Source organism: Vidua macroura, chromosome 1, assembly GCF_024509145.1.
Source record: "Vidua macroura isolate BioBank_ID:100142 chromosome 1, ASM2450914v1, whole genome shotgun sequence".
NCBI lineage: Eukaryota > Metazoa > Chordata > Aves > Passeriformes > Viduidae > Vidua > Vidua macroura.
In genome coordinates, this window is record NC_071571.1 from 31,738,255 (window position 1) to 31,759,313 (window position 21,059).

General features: G+C 37.9%; 1 protein-coding gene across 1 annotated transcript in view; it reads right to left on the reverse strand.

Annotated features, from left to right (window-relative positions):
- RAPGEF5 (Rap guanine nucleotide exchange factor 5) overlaps positions 1-21,059 on the reverse strand; it is a 155,573-nt gene that overhangs the window by 113,675 nt on the left and 20,839 nt on the right. Inside the window, exons 2-6 of the mRNA XM_053990492.1 lie at positions 15,039-15,089; positions 13,816-13,922; positions 12,667-12,788; positions 11,146-11,314; positions 5,858-5,924 (exon numbers count right to left, since the gene is read on the reverse strand). Of these exons, the coding sequence (XP_053846467.1) occupies positions 5,858-5,924; positions 11,146-11,314; positions 12,667-12,788; positions 13,816-13,922; positions 15,039-15,089 (516 nt within the window). The remainder of the gene's footprint in view (positions 1-5,857; positions 5,925-11,145; positions 11,315-12,666; positions 12,789-13,815; positions 13,923-15,038; positions 15,090-21,059) is intronic.

Genomic DNA, 21,059 nt, shown 5'->3' on the forward strand with positions numbered 1-21,059 from the left:
AGAGACATGAAATTTTCAAACATCATTCTCAAGATATGTGGTTCAGTCATAAGGCACAAAGCCCACAAAGGATTCCCAAAGTAGTACAATTACTAACAACTGTCAATGTCCCATTCATGACTCTGAAGAGAAGTTTGAAAATGTGAAAGAAAATAGTTAGCATTATACTGGTCTGAGCAGAAAGACAGACAAAATCACTCAGGGCATCTCAGTAACAATGGTAACTCCAGCATTCCCTGATCAGATCCTCAGGAGCCACGCAGCAGTACACTCTGCATGTGGAAGAAGCCAGTCATACCAGAGGCCACATCCTTCCTCTACTTGCATCCTTCTTTCCTTTGTAGCAAAGAACCAAAAGGATTTTTTTGCTGTCCTTGCAAGGGAAAAGGATCTTTTTTATTCCTTGATACTGCCCTACTGAGAGGGACAGAGTTCTCTGCCACTCCAAGCAGGAAAATATGAAGGTAGTGCCATGGTTTTCTTAAATGTCATCCTGTTTCCAGCACAATTGTGCAAGCTGGCAGTATTACCTTCCCTTCCTTCCTTCCTGTACACTCATTCCCATGTCTGGAGAAATATTAATCATGGATAATGTAAGCATAAACTTCAAGTAAAATGGGAAAGAACAGAAAAACAACTCCTGCTTCCTTGCAGCAATTGCTATACACGAGTATTACAAAAATACATATAAGCTATCTAATAAAGAACAGGATTTTCAATAAAAGCCCAAGTTCTTTCTGAATAACACCATGACTTTTCATGGCTACACTTCTTGGACCCTCTCCCTTCATTAAACTCAGAAGAAGGTACCCATGTCAATTCTGGTCTACTGTCACAGGTTACTGACAGTAAGAAGCATTTCACTGATGTCTCATCTTTATCTCTTAGCATTTAATAAATGTATTATCCTAAGATTATTGTTATGAGACACTACAACCTGAAACAATTGCAAATGTATCTCTTAGCCCAATCAAACATTCAAGAAATGCAAATCTCTCCATGGCTGCAAAGAAAAACACATCTTGTCAGAAGAAAAGGCAGCATTGTGGTATCCTGCAGTTGTATTTGCAGTATTACTTTTGCTTATAGGATGACACCTTTTAGGTTTGAAAGATAGTGCTAAAATCACGGGTAATTAAAAGGCAGTGTTTCTATACTTTGTCTATGCCAAGCTAAATGTCTCATAGTTTGCTGCTGGCCAGGAATGCAGCTGGTCTTTTACTTAACTTGAACAAAACCCCTCAGATAAAGCGGGAGGAAAATATGTTTCTCTGGTGTTAACAGTAAGCAAAAGTTCCTTCATCAAAGGGTTCCATCAGAATAATCTGACCTCCCTCCCATAGGATTCAGTCCAACCACAAAGAATTGGTACTGCTGAGCATCCTTCTGGATTTGATTGGTGCCCCTAGATTTCATAACCTATATGCTTCTGTCTATTTTAGCATAAATGCACTTGACATCCCTGCTGGACATGCAATTCCTCTGCATCATTACACCAATAGAAATCCATGTATAACACTCACTCCTCACTGCACACATGCTACCCATTATCATGCTTCTTCCTAATAGGATTTTCAGTTATTGCCTGTTTGACAAAATCGATAGTTGCACATCACATTGAAAATGATAATGCAGACACAAAATAAAATATATAAACAAGAACTATGCCTACCATATTGACATATTAAATTTTAAAAAATGTTTTATACATACAGATTGTTGCTACAAAGCTAACACTATCCAAATAGTATTCCATTTGAGTAGCATTGCAGATGTCAAAACTGATTCAGTTTAAAGGCCAGTTCACCACACAATATTTACAGAAATATTATGAAAGTCTGAAAGAGAACATTGTGAGTGGGTAGTTGGCATGTTACCACATCTCAATCAGTTTTCTTTCTGCAATATAGAAGAGTATGCATAGAAAGTGATACCCGGGTATACTTCTGCTTGATTAAGTACAAATGGCTCATTTATATGGTGAATCTTGTCTTCAAAGAATAGAGAATTTTAAAAAGTAAATGAAAATTACTGCTCTTCTCTTATCGCAAATCTCATCATTTTGTCATACTGGGCATAACTGTGCATCTAGCAGACAGTGCATACCACCTTTTATCCTTTCTCTTTTTTCTGCCCATAGTAGTTTTTTGTGAGACAGTAGTCTAATACCATTTTGCCAAGCAGGACTTCAAATCTAGAGACAAAGTGCTAATCCTTACAGAAACTCAGAATGAAATCCTGCAACAGAAGGCTCTAAACAGCAGAGTTTTGAAAAACAGTAAGAGTCTAGTTCACATTTTTGCATCTCAAGTTATGATAGTTTGATGGACTCTAAATAAAAGTAATATTAGCTGATGCCTTAAAGTACTAGAAAACTATTTTCCAGATACACCTCATTAACATACTGATATAATCTTCTGTTTCATCACAAGGTAAGGTAAAAAAGCTTTGCAGTGGAAACACTTGTAGCTATCCCACCATGTTCTGCTTTTAGCACACAAAACACTGAATATGAAACTGCTCTTTGGGACATGACATGGGATGCATGACACCTCTGGAATGCTTTTTTTAAACCCATGAGTAATCATTGCATTTTTTTAAAAATTCATGACCAAAAAAAGATTATCTGATGCAAATGTATTTCTAATGGCATTTTGCACTGCTTGCAAATTTTGCACTGCTTGCCTTTAGAAATTAAGTTTGATGGTTTTGTTGGTGCCTCATGTAATGGAACATATGATATAATCATATATCACATCTATGACATACTTGGATAGATTAAGAGAGGAATTTATGTTTTAGCCACACAAATTCCTCCAACATTGCTTGGGTTGGATCCTCACAATCAGTGTAGGTTTTAAAATTTGGAATGGAATCCTCTGGAAAAAAAAAAAACTGCCACAGAAGCTTTCTTCTGACCCCAAAAAAATGTTTTGTTCCATGAAAAGCAAAAAGAAAAGTAGAAGAGACAGCAGTGGGATTTGCATCTCCAACTAAAAAGTCAACTCTAAACTTCGACTGCTTTAGTGCTGGGCCAGAAGTAGGGATGATTTTGTGAGTTTTTTCACACTTCTGAAATTCTGGTGTGAAGAGTATCATGAACAGGATTTTCAGTTATGAATTCTTCAAAGAAGAATGATTTAATTTTGTACAAAATACAACAACATTCAGTGAGCCAAAAAGCCAGTGTGAACACATTTCCAGTAATAGCTGATAACTTCACTTTCAGTTTCTAGCTCCTGCTTACAAAAAAAAAGAGAACCTAGATACTGGACAGTCCAGCCCTCTGTTAAATGGTGTGAGCTGAGGTTTCAAATTCTTCTGGGACTTAAAAAGACTTCCCACAAGGCTACAGTGAGTTTTTTAGGTCCCAATCTACTGTATGAAGGAAAAGCAATGCTCTGGAGAGATAAACAGGAAAAGTTCATATACAGATGAAAGTTCATATGCAGGTGAAATGTTGAGGGTTCTGCTCTGGTCTTGTGCCTTTTCCCCAGGGGTAGACTAGAAAATCATCATAGAGGCACTACAAAGTTCTGTGGAAAATCAGAAAATGCAGGAGAAAAGATCAGATTCTTGGCATCACCACAGCAATAGATGGGTCTCAGGCCATCTGGAGATGGAACTGCCTAATTTTTCTTTAGCTAGTTAGCTACAGTAATAACATGGTTCATTTAAGAAAACCCTGTCCAGGTGCCCTACTGCTGGAATGACTCAGGATGTAGTTCACAGGTTCGACCTTGCAGATGTGAAACACTCTGAACTCACTGTCAATTAGGTGTTCAAGGATATGTGTGTTACTCAAGTGCATCCAGCAACTGCTAAATCCAGTTCCAAAGCTCAAAAGGTCACTTTGTTTTGTTGAGCATATCCCTTTTTTTTTAACTGACAAAACCCCCATTATTCTATTTTTGATAGGTAAAGCTTTTGAGGAATACTGGTAGTGTTTTATAGATTGGGTGTTTTGCAAGTGTTTTTAAAAAATACAACTTTGCAGAAAGTCTTTCACAGTTTTCTATTTTTGCTCTGTATGGTAATGAAAACGGAGGATATTGAAGTTCTGAGTTCACCTTTTGTTTTCAGTTAAGAAAAAAGTAGAGAAAATAAGGAATTTGAATATTGAGATAATAAAAAAAAGATATTTAAAACACAGCATTTGATTATGTCATACATTTTAAAATACTTTTGAATAAAGTTGAATATACAGAATCTTTCCAAAAACATTATTAAATGTCTTTTGTAAAGACATTTTTCTTTACAAAAGACAGCAAAAATTCTTCTTTCCTCCCATTTTCCAGCAATTTCAAGATAGCACTTTGCTTATTTTTCTTAAAATAGCTCTTATCCTCATGCCTTTTTCATAAAAGATTTACCTTGCTTGCTTCATTTTTGTCTCTTTACTTTTTCACATGCCAAAAACAGAACTAACACAAATTCCATGTTTTGATGATACCATGACTTAGGTGCAGTGTTCACAGAACTGCACAATTGCAGAGTGGTGGAGGTAGGAAAGCACCTCTGCAGATCTTTTGATCCAAACCTCTGCTGAAAATCATGGCCAGCTAGAGCCTGTCCATCAGGTATTTGTAGACATCAATAAGGTTCTCCCGCAGCCTTCTGTTCTCCAAACTCCACTCCCACTTCTGCCAGACTCTCCTTGTAAGTCAAGTACTCTAATCCCCAACCATCTCCATGGTCATTCACATACACTCCAGGACATCCGTATCTCTTGTACTGAGAGTCCAGAACTAGACCCAAGACTCCACATCTGGCACACCAGTGCTGAGGAGAGGGGAATAATCACCTGCCTTAGCCTAAGGACAGTGCTCTTACTAATGCAGCTCAAGAAGCACTTGCTTTCTTTGCCATAAGGGCATGTTTCTGGTTCAACCTGCTGTCTACCACAACTCCCAGGTCCTTTCTGGCAAAGCTGCTTTTCAGTCAACACCCAGCCTGTATAGAATCATGAGGTTATTTCTCCCAGATGCAGGATATTGCATTGCCCTTTGTTGACTTTCCTGAGATTCCTGTTGGCCCATCTCTCCAGACTGTCAAAGTCCCTCTAAGTGGCAGCACAACCATAGAGTCATAGAATTATTTTGGTTGGAAAAGACCTGTAAGATCATCAAATACAGCTGTTAACCCAGCACTGCCAAGTCCTCACTAAACCATGTCCCCAAGTGCCACATCCACACATCTTTGAAATACCTCCAGGGATGGTATGGAACAGACCAACCATTCCTCCCAGTGTTGCACTGCTTGCTAATTTTCTGAGGGTGCACTCTGTGCTATCATACAGATTACATCAAATTGAGTCAGTCTAGCTTAACTTTCTTAAGTCCTGTCTGTCTTCTTCTTAGAACAGTGATCTCACAAGATAAACAAGATGCACCACACTCTAGCACAGACAGAAGAAGCTATTGTTTATTATGATGAAATTTACTGAGGCTAAACGTAGTTGGGAAGCTCAGATTTCCAAGGTGGGTGTTATCAGAAGTTTATGATAATCTACACAAGGGCTGCTGAAGACTTTTGTCTCCCATTGATGTACACTTGGCCAAGAGGGTCTGAGTGTAAAGCACAACACACAAAAGTCACCTTAATCCTCCAAGATGGTATCTTCTGGGCCATGAATAGCATCTAGTACAAGAGCAGGCTGCTGCAGTCCTTGCTTGGGTTGATTTAATAGCTTTGGAATTGTACACTAAGACCTCAGTAAAGCTCTCCCCTTCCAGAGACTAAAAAAACAGTCTTCATATACAAACATCTGTTCAGCTAGACTCTGTAATTTGAAAGGATCCAAAACATGACAATATTTCAAACATTATCAGTTCAAACTTTGATGCAATGACCTTACCGCAGAAGTGAGACGAGCAAGAATTTCAGCATTGGTTTCTGCTGTATCTTCTATTTTTTGATCAGGCCTTAAAAAAATAAAAATAAGATTTTATTATTTCTTTCATTCTGTTTCAACATCTTTTGATTCCTGGAAAGTAAGGAACTGTGTAGCCACAGGCACTAATGTAAAAGGGCCTTTGAGATTCCACATCAAAATGAGGACTGCAGCATGACAATAATTAATCATGTCGGTAACGACACAGTACACCCTTTGTCCCTTGCTGTCAAGAACTCTTTTGATCCGACCAACATGAAGCAGTGAGAGAATTCTTCAGCTATAAAAATATGATGAAGAACTGAAGAATGCAGGACCCTTTAGAGTAGAGTTGCTTATTTGACTGTATCTTTTGTTTTGCTAAAACATAGTCTATGAATGGAACAAAGAGTTTTCTATCTGCCCACCACCCAGCTTTGCTAAGGTGTGGAGCAGCACCTATGGAACAACTTAATGTAGATGAAAACAGACAACATCAAAATAATTTTGTCACACATGAAATTCAATATTCAGAAAAAATAAGTGAAAGTGAAAAAATAATATGTTTAAGAAGCCATAAATAACCAAACTAAAGCAACAGCTAAGAACAATATTAGGATGTCTTGACAGTAACTCGCAAGAAAGAGACTTAATGTGTCTTTTCAAAAGTGAGGCAGTAAAGGCAGAGTCCTCCAAGAAACCGTCCCAGAAGCCTGGCCCATGTGGAAATAGCCACACAAAAGTGGACAGTATATGACAGGATAAGACTGTGTTTTTCTTTAAAACAGTCTAATTCCCATCACTAAAACATCTGTAAGCTTTTCAGAAGCTTTATGGACCATCAGAAGCATTATACATATATGATAGGGTTCTAACTACAGGAAGAAGTAAAAGAAAATGCCCTTGAGATCTTTACTTTTCATGGTATTCAAGAAGCATGCCAGCAAGCTGAACAGATACACAAAACTGCAGCTGCTGAAATAAACATAAATCCTAGGTATTAGCAGAAGCTTCTGCCTTTGACTAAATTATTTAATTGCTTATATGCCTTGATGTCCTTAGGGAGAGAGCTGGCAAGACATCTGGAATATGCAGCTGGTATATTGAGGTTCTTACATCCCATGTCCAAAAATTTCATTCCCTGATTAAAAAATTAAGGTCAGAAAGCACAGAACGACACATGCATTCATCCTGGGGCAAGCAAATTCAGATCAAAATGGTAATTCAGATTAAAATCACAGTTATTTTCACAACTGCCTTTCCTATTCAAAGAAAACGTGATTTAACATTTTGAGTGTTATAAATGGTCCAAAAGAAATCAATGAATGCATTTTCATTTACTAAGACTGATTTATTCAGGTTTTCTCTTTATAATTTGGAATGAGATTAAAATAACTGAACTTTTTAGAAGTCTCTCTACACATCTGTTCTCTTCTGATCTCTCAGAACCAAGCCAGGTCCTGATTCTTCTAAATTGGAGGCAGAAGATAGCAGCTCAGTAGACACAGCCACAGATGTAATCTATAAACCCAGAACAGCACATAGCATAGCTAGTTCCTTCTTGGGCCTTTATCACTTCATTTTCTATTTAAAAATACTCCCACTATTCATCTGCATATGATCATCAAATACTTCTGAAACAACGAAAACACTAAAAATTAGAATCAGCTCTTCAGAATCAGAGAGGAAGGGTATATTTTGACACCTAGGCCAATGGACAAAAGCAACAGTTATCACCCTAATTTTTTTCAAAAGTGGACAGCTAGGACCTAGTGAGTTTGGTACCAAACAGGAGCTACCAAGCCCAGGCAAATTAGTGCTTATACAGTTCAGTGATCTGTGGGCTCAGTCTGCTAAGCAGAGTGAGATGCAGAGGTGCTTGTCCTAGATCTGCAAGCAGACAAGTCAGTTTCCATCCAATACTTGAGAGCTGTTTGTGTTCAGCAAAAGCTTTCCAGGAACTCCATAAGGCAGTAACTAAATCAATATCCCATCCTGGCTATTTGCATGAAAACCAAATTACTTCTAAGAATGGTTATTTTTCTGATATCAATAAAATGGAAATTGTTTCAGGACAGAAGACAGAGAATATAATGCTTCTGAAAATAAAAAGCAATGCAAGATTAAGAAAAAAAAAATCTCTGCTAACATACCTTCCAATAATTTTTAAAAGTATTATGGGATACATTTCAACAGTCCCAGCTACTGACTGCATTTTTGAAATGTTCCCTGCATCTACCAGTGGTTCTGGGAATTGTTAAAAACACTTCCATTTACAAAGAAGAAAATAGAAGCACACAAGGATTAAACACCTGATACAACACCATTGCAGTAACTGGAAAAGAATTCAGGAGGCATTGAATAAGAGCCCAAGTGATTGCTCAAGGTTGTAAGGGAGCCCATGGCAAAGCTTTCAATTCAGATTTTTTGTTCCCAGGCTATTGCAATATTCACTTGTTTTCTACTCAAGTAGAATAACTGTGATTAACACTGGGTGTTTAACGACCCCAAGAAGCCTCTTCATTTGTCCCATCTAATTTGACAACATTTATAGGGTCTGAATCCTGTGGAATACACACAACATTAGCCTTCAGATTAGCATGAGCTGCTGAAAATCTGCTATGTCCTGACTTATTTTCCATGGTGAATCCCACCAATGTTATGTTGAATGTAAGGAATTTCTGCCAAGTCCAATGGGGAGCATTTATTCAGGAATCATAAGCACATCTCAGACTTCAGAACAGTATTTTCATTGTAGAGTTTTCTACAATAATTTGGTAACACCACTAAGACTGACCAGGAACAAATACAGATCCATCAAAAATCTGTACAGCAAGTCAAATCTGAGCTATGTTTGTTTAACAGGGTTTCCAGAATAGCTGCTGAAGGAAGTCCCCAGAGCTGCTACTGCCTACTCAGGTCTACAGACTCCTTCTAGGAGAGCAGAACCATGGTACTCCAGAGACCCACTGATGCAGTCCAGGCTGCTACCCACAGCTGCAGAGGAGACAGAGGTCATCTGGCCCCTGGAACCACCAGGAGATATCCAATGTTCCCTTCTGGTGCACAAGCAGGCAGCTGCTTCTGATCTCATCAAAAGCAGGGAAACTAATTAATGAAGTAAGAATTTCTCTATCCCTATAGAGTTAATGCAGTCAATATAGATTGTGAGAAAAGCTAAGACAGAAAAATTAGTACAAATATGAAATTATTAAAAAATCCTATGCTTCTAATGGTATGCAAAACAGCTTATATATTCAAGAAAAGACAAACCCTGCATGGAAAGTTTTTTAGAATTGCTCTCTTTCTTCATGAAAAGGAGTATATGGCTTTATTTAACCAGGTCAGACAACTTTAACAAACATCTCATCACACCTATTCCCTTTCTGAGTGTGTTTTAGTATTTTATTATTTGCATCAAGCATGAAGAATTTTGAACATGGAAAAGCCTCCTTCTGCTTTAATATCACAATCCCTTAAGTGTATACCATTATTTAAAATTCAATTCCTACAATATATACTTTTTCAAAAAGCACCCTCACAATCTGACAGGTAAAAGCTCCAGAAAACAATTTTTCAGTGACAATATTCCCAAAAGGAATCCATCTTCAATTCAAATTTGAATAATGTGAGCAGGAAGGAGCTGGAAATGTACATTAATGAATAATTGTTCAATTCATGTGACAGGGATCATCTTCCACTGGAAATGACAGTCGCACTGAAATGATAAAACTGCAAAGCAGACTGTAAACTTGCACCTAAAAAGCCTTCAATCCATTTTCCTACCCAGCATTCTTCATATAACACATCAATATGACCTATCTGTTCTGTCTTTTTGATTCAAGTCCTTTGAACAAGTAGACACAAACCATGAAAAGTGGTCTGATTTACAGTGATGAGAAAAATCTCAATTCCCACTAAAGTCAAGATCAAAATGCCCTGATATTTAAGGGACAGACAAACTGTTTAGCGCCAGAGTTGTCTGGAAGACAAGAATTTCAATTTGCAAAAATAGTCAAAGGTTTTCTCCCATGTGAGTCAGCTGCTTAGAAGATCATATTCAGTCCTACTGCTCTAGCCAGCTTGGGGTTTTGTCACTTGCCTACACTCACTCAAGCTGATCAAATAAACGCATTTTGAAGAGAAGTTCCACTCCAGAACTGCCAATATTTGATTGGTGAGGGCAGTCAGCAATAGGGAAGGGAATCAAGTTTATGCCTTTAACCGTGTAGAGAAATTACTGAGTCTTTTTTCCTACCAGCTCAGCATGTCTGAATTTAAGAATCTGGGCTTGAGACAGCTTACAGGGTCTTTGTACTTTGTGCTCCTTTGAAATATTTCTACTGGGCATTCATCTTCAAGAATGAGCATTTTTAAAAGCTAACATGTAGAGAAGGAAAGTACCCATAGAAAAAAGTTTTGTCTTTGGCATCAAAGACAATAAATTCTAGTACTGCCAGAGTAATAGTTATCCAAATTATTGGGTTTGAGGATCATCATGCTAGGGACAATGAAAGAATTTAACTCACTTTGTCAGTTCAGGCCAACTCCTGCAGATTTACTAAAACATAAATAGTCATGAGTCTCCAGAGCTCTCACTAACACCCTTCTCCTCTATTTTGGCCTCTCACTGTGGAACAAGTAACTATGTTTTCCTTCTAGCCACTCTAAACAGGCAACCTTAGAGTGCAGACATATGAGCACAGAGAGTAAGTATGGTAACATTTAATAGTCAAGTGAAGGGGGAGACATATAGGAAGCAAAACTTTTAAAAGGCATATTCTAAAAAGTGAATAATAATGTGAGTTTACAGAGCTCTGGCAAACATACAGTAGAAAATTAAAATCAAATGACTGAAGGTACCACATTTCACCCATCTTGTCAATCCATCTGAAAGCTGATCCTGACACATCACAAGGGCATCTGATATGCTAGTCAATCACCACCAGAGCATCCCTGCTGCCAAATTCATGCCAAGCCTCCAAATGTAAGAGGAGACCAAAAAAAATCACATGCCCAGGTAACAGAGCAAACTAGAGACAGCAAGCTAGTCCCTAAAAACTGTTGTATGTCCAAACTCCCTAGTCAGGGGCCTCCATTTTCCTACCCATACTGAGTTTCTCAGATGAAAAGCACATATCTGCAAGATTTTTCAACCCCCAAAAGAAAGCTGTCTCATTTGCAAGGTGGTTTGGGGGCAAACTGTCATTATAAGGCCAGACGCCTGTAAAGTAGTCAGTAGAAGTTGCAGACAGCTATATATGCACACTTACATATTGCACATGTCAATCCTGGGAGGAGACAGTGGCAGTAGTTGAAGTAGGAGCTTTACTCCATTCTTCCATGCTTCCTCTTTCTCAAATTCACAGAAAAGGTAGGTACATTCATCCGCTGAGAACTGGTAGAAAACATGACTGTCTTGAAAATAGAGTTGCCTGTCCACTGTAAGAAAAAATAATATTAAATACTCTTTAAACTTTCAGCATGTAAAGATTCCTACCACATTCTATATTACACTTGATCTTAATGCTGAGTTATACCATCACACAAGACAAAAGGATTGAATACTCAGCACAGAAACAATCCTGACCTCTCAGTTTAATTCAGTGCATCCAAACAGGAAAACCCCAAAACCCCAATTTAAAGATCTCCAGGATCTTGAAATTCAACCATTAAGACTGATGAGTGTTTAATCAGTTTTGGAAGCTGTTCAGGTTTAGGGAATAAAATCCTTCCTCTTTTTTTGTTAGATTTCTGAGTCTCAGTTTCCACTGGTTTCTAAACTGATTTCACTAATGGTCAGGCACTAGTAAACAAAGTTCAGTAATGGGGATGGAGCCCATCATTATTCCAGCTTCTCTTGGAATTCAGGGCTACTGGAATTGCAGACTAGACCTAAGAATAAGAAGATGTATTAGTTGTCTTCCCTGAAAAAAAAAAAAAAAAAGAGATTTAATGGGGAAAAAAGGACAGAGTCCAAAGCCAAAAGCACAAGCACCTGCAACAAGTAATTTAGCCCTTGCTGAGGCTGCATGACCAGCCATGCTGTCAGTTTAGCTGAAGAAAACCTTAAAGTACACTTTCAATGTACATATGTAGAAATCTTCCATAACTTCTCACCTTTTCACAGGAGGTTAAGTGTCTAGCACAGACCCCAGGGAGGGGTATGATCTGAGTTGAACTACCTAAGTAGTCCCAGCCTCTAAGTAAGTTCCATCATCTATCCAGAAACTAGTTACCAGTGTAATTATCACCAACCACATTAGTTGGACCAAATCCCTCAGCTTGGTGGGGGAGTTGGAGACAGCACGGTAGAACCTGGCCTCACCACCGTCTCAAGGAGCTGGATCCTCTCTCAACCCATTGTAATTAAAAATTATAGAAAACAGAGAGGAAAAGAAAATCATTAATAGCTACAGAAGTTGTCTGGTAAAGCCATGATCTGCAGCCACTAAACAGCTGCTGTCTTGTGAGAAACTTAAAATAGCTTGAGGGGAAAAAAAAAAAGGCTGGAAAAGACACGCACTCTGTCTGCAACTTGATAATAGTCAATTACAGGAATGAAAAAAGGAATGAAATTGCCAAAAACAAGGGATTGATCTTTGGTATTTATGAAATGAAAGGTCACATAAGTGAGCCTCTCAGAAAGATAGTAGAAAAAAGAACTGGCAAGAAAATTGGATCAATCTGTGCTTTTTTCCTTCCCCTCCTCTGATCAAAACCATGGCTTTTGTCCTATGCAGGAGAAAGGGATAGCTAGCCTTCCTCACACTGCAAGTAGTGGCAGGACTGACCTGACAATATAATGCCCATATCCAGGAGGAGCTGCCACACTCCAACTGCTGTAGATCTGCACTTGACAAAAGGGCACTGCTCCAAAAGCCAGTCTACGAGTTCTGATCCAACACAACTTCTCCTGAAAATAAGCAAAACATCACTTCTTAAACTACAGTAATGTTAAAACATTCTTTTATAAAAAAGAGCTATTTTTAAAGCTATCAAAAGTCAGCCTTTTGTTCAGCAGAGAAAACTCTTTGTCTCAATTCCTAATTTTTGTAAACCTATTCATTTCAAGGGAAGAAATTACATTGGCAAGCCTCAGAGGATACCTCCAGCTACTGTGAGGGAACTTATGTTAGATAAGCAAGTTCCCTTACATACCTGATTTGCATAGCATACTTTGTAACACGTAGCAATTTATCAATTTGTGCTGCATACAGGTCATCCAAAGATGCATAAGAGATAAATAAAATCCAGCTTTTAGCCTCAGCCTTTTATCTCCTTTCCAAGCATGGCATAATCAGTACAGCTAAACAATATGTGTAAGACCTTTAAGTACTGCTCTAGGATGTACTTAATCTTTCATATTATTCGTAAATCTTTCATATTATTCGTAAATATAAATTATATATTTAAATGATAATAGTAGTGCATTTTTCTTAAATGCAGGTGTGAATGAATGGTGCCATAATACAGAGCTGCACATTTTGGTGTAATTGAAAACAGGAGGAAGCATTTATGCTACAATGCAACACAAATGGAAAATCACTTCATTACAGAAATATTCCATAAATTACATGCAGAAATCACTGTGTCACTAAATCTTGGAATCCAATTAAGCTCTTTTATAACTCCAAACCATGGCTGAAAGGAATACTCTTTCTTTTCAACAAAATAACTGACAAACACTATTGTATATGAAAACCATAAGCAATTGAATTAATGTATATACAATCGGGCAACTGCTGCTTTCTGACAACTGACATTGTAATGTAAGAAAAGATATTAAGGTACATGAGACTTTAAAGAATTTTTTTAAGAAAATATTTTTAATTCTTAGTGGCATACACAGAATTTGTCAGAATCTGATTTTGTCAAATCAGAGCATAGATAAATGCAAATAAAACTCTTACAGCTAATTAAAACAAATTATTTTTATTTACCTGCAAATGCCAGTAAGGTACACCCGGTCTTTAATCAGGTCAGAAGCTTGTAGAGTAAAAATATTCCTGAGAGCTCTCCCAGCACAGGAAGAACTTTCCCCATAAATCTGAATGAAAAGAGAAATTGAAAACTGACAAACAGGGATTTATTCCTGCTGTAGTAAATTTTCTTGCCACTGTCTGCTCCCTCCCTTTGAGCAATGCCTTCTTCACAGGTAAATGACAAGCAAGCACCCAGTCTCATAGGAAATGCACCCCAGCTTCTGCCAGTTGTATCATGGGTTGTAGGTGCCCCACGAGCTGGGCTGATTTTAGATTTGCTGCTCTAGAAAAGGAGAGGTTTAACTATCCATCAGCTTTACCTTTGAACAAAAGACAATTTAAATGAAAATGTGTTATTCTAGCAAAGCAGAGACACATGAACCATTGCAAAATCACACAGATACAGTTTAAAATATATATAATTTCCTATGTATTTGAGCTAAATAATTTATTTCAAGCTTAATACACACTGAAAGACTATTTCGTAGTCTTTTTGTTCAAAACCTTTAGAGGTTTCCTATGATAGCTGTAGATCAGTTCATCCATGCATTGCCAGGAGGATGTGGTCTTTCAGAATGGACACACCTCTGATTTCCCTACACCTGATTTCTGCCCTGCACCTCAAGACTGCAAATGTGTCTGCCAAAACAGAACCCAGCTCAGTCTTCCATAAACCATGTTCCATCCAGACTCTCTGTACTACTCCTTATTGAAGAATTTACCTTGGGCTTCTATTGTGCTGTTTCCTCACTGTCTCAGCAAAACACACCAAGTGACACAAAGAACCAACTTGATTCTGTTTGGTTTCACCTTTTTGTTTGTTTGCTTCCTATGCTTAGGATTTTTTAAGGCATATAGAAGAGTTCTGAGGGAGCAAAATCTTGAGACATGCAAACCAGAGTTCTCAAAATACTGTAAAAATAAGCTAGACAGTGGCAATCATTTAAGTGACTGGGAAGCAAGTGCACATTGGAATTAACAACAATTCAGTTTGCAAATTCAGTAATAGCAGGATGTGATTTATAAAACACACACACAAAATGATAACTTCTTGACTGGATTTAACTGCAGGTCACATTCACAAGTACCTTCAAAGCTATGAATAAGAGGTTGAACTGAAGCAGAAGCATTCCTCGCATTTTATTTGATGAAATAGAATTTAAAAGAAAGTTCACAAGTACCTTATTTGAAGGAGTTTCCAAATAGGGATTTGAAATTCTTCTGGACAGGGTCTGTAAGATAATTTGGGAGACTGTTAGTTTTGTTATGGTTTTTGCAAAAAAAAAAAAAAAGTAGCTGCAATCTAGTCTTTTAGCTATTGAAATCTACATAAAAAGAATTTATCAAATCATCTGAATAGTCTAACATATGTCTCAAAATAATAATTGTTTCACATCAGGAAAAAGGTTTGGTAAACTCAATTCTGTGTTTTCTATTTCATTTATTCTTGATCTGGAAAAAAATATGAACAATGAGATGGCAAAGCTTAGAGATAACATACAATTATTGTGTCAGGAAACATCAAAAATGACAGTGAAGAATCTCAAGATAAGCCTAAAAAATACTGGATGAAAAGACAATATCATGATGAGCTCAACATTGAAATCAGTATGTACTAGAGGGAGAAAATGGAATTACACATACTTTAAAAGCAAACTTTATCAATTCAGTAAAGACACCTCAGGGTCACAGAACCCTTCTCAAAGAAGACCACTCTTCTAAATGAAATTCTTAACTGCAATTAAAAGAAATTAGGATAAATGGTGAATAAAATGGTGACCAGTGAGGAGATAACTAATGTGGATCAGCGTTATCTCTGCAGTGCCACGTTGCACTGGTAACAGCTTTTCAAGAAATGAATGCTCCAATGTTAGAGGGGATTCAGACAATAATAGTAGTAGGAATAATAAAGGATTTGGATAAATTTTAATATGAGAAAAGACAGAAAAGACTGTGGCTATTTACCTTACAAAGGAGAGATACAAGAGACATTATGCAATTATGCAGTACGGCACAAAGAAAAGACTAATTTTCTGTGCTCTACTTTATGTTACATGAAAATAATTGATCACTTAATGAAATTAGAGAGGATTCATATTTGAGGAGACAGAAAGGAAAGTCAAAAATAAGTCTTCACAGCAGGGAAATGAAAATGTCAAAATCTTACCACTGATCAATAAAGACTGGGATTTAAAATTATAAAATTCACAGTGAACCAGTGCTCTGAAAGGCACACAGGATAAATATCACCACAAGAATCTGGTTAACCCACTCCTACTCATCATGATCCTTCCATATCTTTATCTATTAAAAGACAAGATATTGTCTATACTGATGCTTACTTGCAACTTCTATCTTACTACAAGCCACACAAGACACAAATAAATACTGCCTAAAATAAGCCTGGAAGTGGAAAAGAAGACTGCAGATTGTAGAGGTGCACTGGCACTACAACAGGAAGATCATGTGGTGCTCCCTCACATTATTCCAACTTCTAAGCAGCATAATTAATTCCTTGCTTTGAGAAGGATCCAATTCTCACTTGGTATATTTCAATCATAAAAAAACCCCATCGTTCACACCCTGTAAGAATTACAGAATCCATATTTCAGTAACACCACCTGCTTTTTCCTCCCTATACTCTTGTTCCTGTATTTTTAGAAAGGGAAAGGACGAGGAACCACAGAAGCATCTATCGCTGTTTACCCTTCCACGCTCATCACAAGCCTTAGTGTAGTTCCATGCATTACAGCACCTCCGTATGGAAATACTGTAACATATAAGCCTAATTTCCCTCTCCTGTGGCCAACAAAGATGCTGTAAGAGCACAGCACTGCCTCAGATCCCACTTACTCTTCCTAGCCGGCATGTCATTAACACCTCGGCTCTGCAGCAGCCCTACATACCACCACCTCTCTTGGTTTCTGTCCAAGTCTTTCATTCCACAAGCCTCACTCACTGCAGTCAAAGTTTATACATTGATTTCCCTGCTCTGCTCCCTACTCCTTTCCCAGGCTGGTGCTGACAGAGGACAGGGAGGGTCACCCAGGGAGAATACTGGTACTGCAGTGTGCACTTACATGACAGCGTAAGATGAAGCTCAGCAAAAAGGACAAATTTGGTTGCCTTCTACAACAGGGTTGCAGTGGTGATGGATAAGAGAAGAGAGACTGAGATCATCTACCTGGACTTGTGCAAAACGTTTCATACTATCCCAAGCATATCCTTGTCACTAAAATGGAGAGACATGGATTTGATGGATGGACTACTCAGCAGATAAGGAAGTGGACACACTCAAAGAGTGTGTCAATGGTTTGATGGCTGTGTTTGATCACCAGTGATGGCTGTGGTTTGCTCCCCCAAAATTATTTTGATACATGTACCGATAGAAAATACATTTGCAAATCACTCTGAGAATGAGCCAAAATCTGCATTTAAAGCAAATTAATTAGTCATCAAGCAAACAGCTCATCTCTCATGAAAACTACCTTGGAACAGTTACTGATGCCCACGCCAAGTGCTGCTTTCTAGCTACTGCCACCCTGGCATCCCCACGTGCCTCTTCACCAGCTTGAGGAGAAGCTTTGCCAAGCCCCATGTCAGGGAGAGGACAGGGCTGTGGCAGCACGTGTGGTGGGACAGAAGACCGTATGTGTGCAGGAGATCCAGAGCACTGGGTGCCCTCCAGAAGGGCTGTCCCATCACACATGAGTAGGAGTGCATAAGCAGCTTCATCTTCCCTGCTGGGGATGCAGGAAGAAATAGGCAGGGAGAAGTCCTGTGGGCTGGACGATCCAGAGTCTGAACTACGAACACGGCACAGGGATGGCACCGTCCTAGCTTGGGGACACAACCTGCATTTGACAGGAAAGGACAGCTGGGACAGGAGAAGGTTTTGGAATAGGACTGCTGGTATCAAATCTGAATACACCACAGAAAATTTAGTCTAAAATTGGGAAACATGATAAAGGAATTTACTGTGGTATTTAAAATCACTAAAATCACCAGGAGTAATGACATTAAAATAATGGGATGATTAAAATAAAGTGAACAGAAATTAATTGAAACAACCAGGAGGAAATATTTATCTATAATCTATATGATCAGCTTATAAAACTATAAACCAAAGAATTAAATATGCCAGGTAGAGTTTTAGAAACAGAGGCTAATTTAATGACTAATCCTACTATGCAAAGTCTATACCTAAGTTTAAATTAGTATTGCTTCAACTGTACAGTTATTTTTAAAACAAGTTGAAAATTTCTGACGTTACTTAAAGTTAAGCATGCGAAGATATTGATGACAATATTTAATATATCATCACAAACTGATTTTTTAGAGATTTGGAAAGAAATTCCTCCACAACAAAGTATACTAATGGCTCCACTGGAAAGAACAAGCTGTATCTTATTGTAAGATGCTGACTTAGTTCCTTCCTTGGGAGAGTATTGAACTGGGTCCACTACAGCAACTCCCTGTGCATTTACTGCAACTTGATTAATGTTCTGTTCAAGGGCTAATGGTACTGTAGAGCATGGATTTAGTCATATCTTTTGGAGATACATTTGAATTTTATCCTCATTTTTAGACCTGGGATTTTGCTTTGGCCACATCTCAGCTTGGGAGAATGACTTGCCTACTAGTTGCTTGTGCTTTGCCTCCTGCCCAAGCTGTTCCAACAACTGCTGGTATTTCTGCCATTGCCAGCACTGCAGTCACAGTAGCATCAGCAAGGCTCTGTACATCTGCTAGCAATTTAATCACCAGCATGCTCAGAAAGAAACGAAGTAAGAGTGCTTTGAGCTCCAGTTCAAGTGCTTTCCTCAGCTGGGATTTAGTGCAGTGGTAGCAGCCAGCAACCTGTCTACACTAGAAGTCATAATGTAACACCTCAAAAGAGGCTATAGAAATTGTAGGGAAATAATAATTTCAAACATGGAACAGAAATGTTTTGCCTTTCTTCTAAGAGCATCTGATACTCATGCGCAGTTAGCAAAAAAAAAAAAAAAAACACGGGAAGGAAGAATTTCATTTTTAGTCAGGATTATTCCTTTTACTAAATCTTCTAAAGTGGGATTTATTTTGAAATTAAGAGAAATGAGGAAAGGCAGAAAATTGTTCAAGCTTCCACTCTAGATTTTTCAAACATATACGTTTTTCACTGGTTGTGTTTCTAAAATATGAGCATAATATTCTGTGCTTTGGAATTTGTAATGTGTGATCAAACTTTACCTGCTTTCAGTTTACAACACACTCATCAATATTTGTCTGTTTGATCAGAGCTTAATTTACAAACATGCCCATGATCAACTCCACGCTGCTGGGCAGTTCTAGAAACATTTTTATTATGTACAAATATAACAAAACAATCGTTCATAGTTTCAGGGCACTGTCACTATGTCCCTAAAGAATTTAGTATAACACTTGTGCATTTCAAACTGGATTACTCAATATACTTAAAATTAAGCAAATGCTTCAGTGTTGTTATTCCCTAAATATAAATAGCCTGAACAAAAAAATCATCTAATTTTGAAATGCACATGGTGTAGCACAGATTACCTGGTAATGAGATCATTTCTATTCCCTGACAGGGGGATTTCTGCAACTACTCAACACCTGAATCCTAAATTGGATAATGTGATCACAAAGGAAATTATATATTCAGACACACATCCAGAAAGAATTTAAGCATCCAAACCTAAAATACATTTTCACAAGTACTCATGCTGGAAACTTCCCACATTCCAACCATGAGAGCGTATGGAAAAGGATCACAAATAAAGCTGAATACAAATTCACTCTCAAAAAAAATCATCTGCTTGTACTTTTCTCTCCAATGATCATTCAGCTCTAAGAATACAGTGGCTCAGGAAAAAATTTAAAAATCCACCAGAAGTATTTACTTAATTTCCCTCAGGCTTTTGTCCCACTCCACGTACAAATCAAAAAGTAATTATTTGTGTCTCAACCAGATTTTGTTCTCTTGTTTTGAACCATGACAATGATAATGCCATAAGAGCAACAGAAACCACTGCAACTGTTACCACTGATAAAAACCCATTGGGGTTTTTTATCAAAAAGATTTGCTGGAGTTGCTAAAAGCAAGCAGCTACAATAATGAGAGAGTTTCCACTCTAGCCCTGATCTGAACACAAATCCTGAAACAAAGCTGGGCTGTACCTGCCTGGCACACCCTCCTCAACCTGCAACACAAGAAGGCAGTAATTTCTGCAGGAGTAAATGCCCATTTATTCCCAGTGCTTACTTGTGCCAGACAAAAAGTGGGGGAAGGGAGCAAAAAATTACCGAACAATATGACTTATCACTTTGCCAGCTTCGAATTTTTTGCATTTGACATCACCTGCTACTGTCTAAATGACAGTTGTTTTAAGCAGAAGTAAGACATGGGTGTTGTGTTTAGTAGAGGAAACGCTACTGTTCTTTGAAGGTGGCTGGATATAGGGAGTGTTGTCATGAATCCCAATCCGTTTCCATGTGGCAACAGATTTATTCTTGTTGCTAAGGCACAGCAAGCAGAGTTGGTTGGGAAGCTAGCTGACTTTCAGCAGATATCATTCATATGAAATCATAGATATGCCTGACTTTCTGCCAATAATATTTGTAACAAACAACCTTCCCCCACTGCTCCACTTGAAACCCACTGTCAGAATTCACGGGTAATGAAGAATAACCAATGTGACAGTTCTCTGCATTAATATTTATTTAAGATTAAATATAAAACTTCATACACTTAGGTGTAGCATAAAAAGGTCAAAAAGCTGTAAAAAGAAATCTGTATTCAGCAGAGCTTGCAATTTAGGGTTCCCAAATGAGCCTGAAAAGCTCTCTGGAGAAACCCAAATGAGTCATTAATGAAAGAAAACCAAGGAGGTATTGTCATCTGTTTTCTGTATAAAAAGAACTTATAAGTTATTTCACGAAGGGGAAACCCACAACCCGTGGTTCGTTCTCACTTCCTCCGAAACAGAAAGAGATGTGAGAAGAAAATGGACAATCTTTATAAAGACAAGCAGCACTCTTTATGTTTAAAGACTTATTTCTGAGTCAGTGACAGTTAGGAAAGCTATGCATTTAGAAGCATTTCTTTATTTTCCAGTACCTAGCAAACTAAATATGGCTGAATGGGTTTGTGCTTCAAACAAAACTAATTTTTACTTAATCTGGCATAAACCATCTACTTT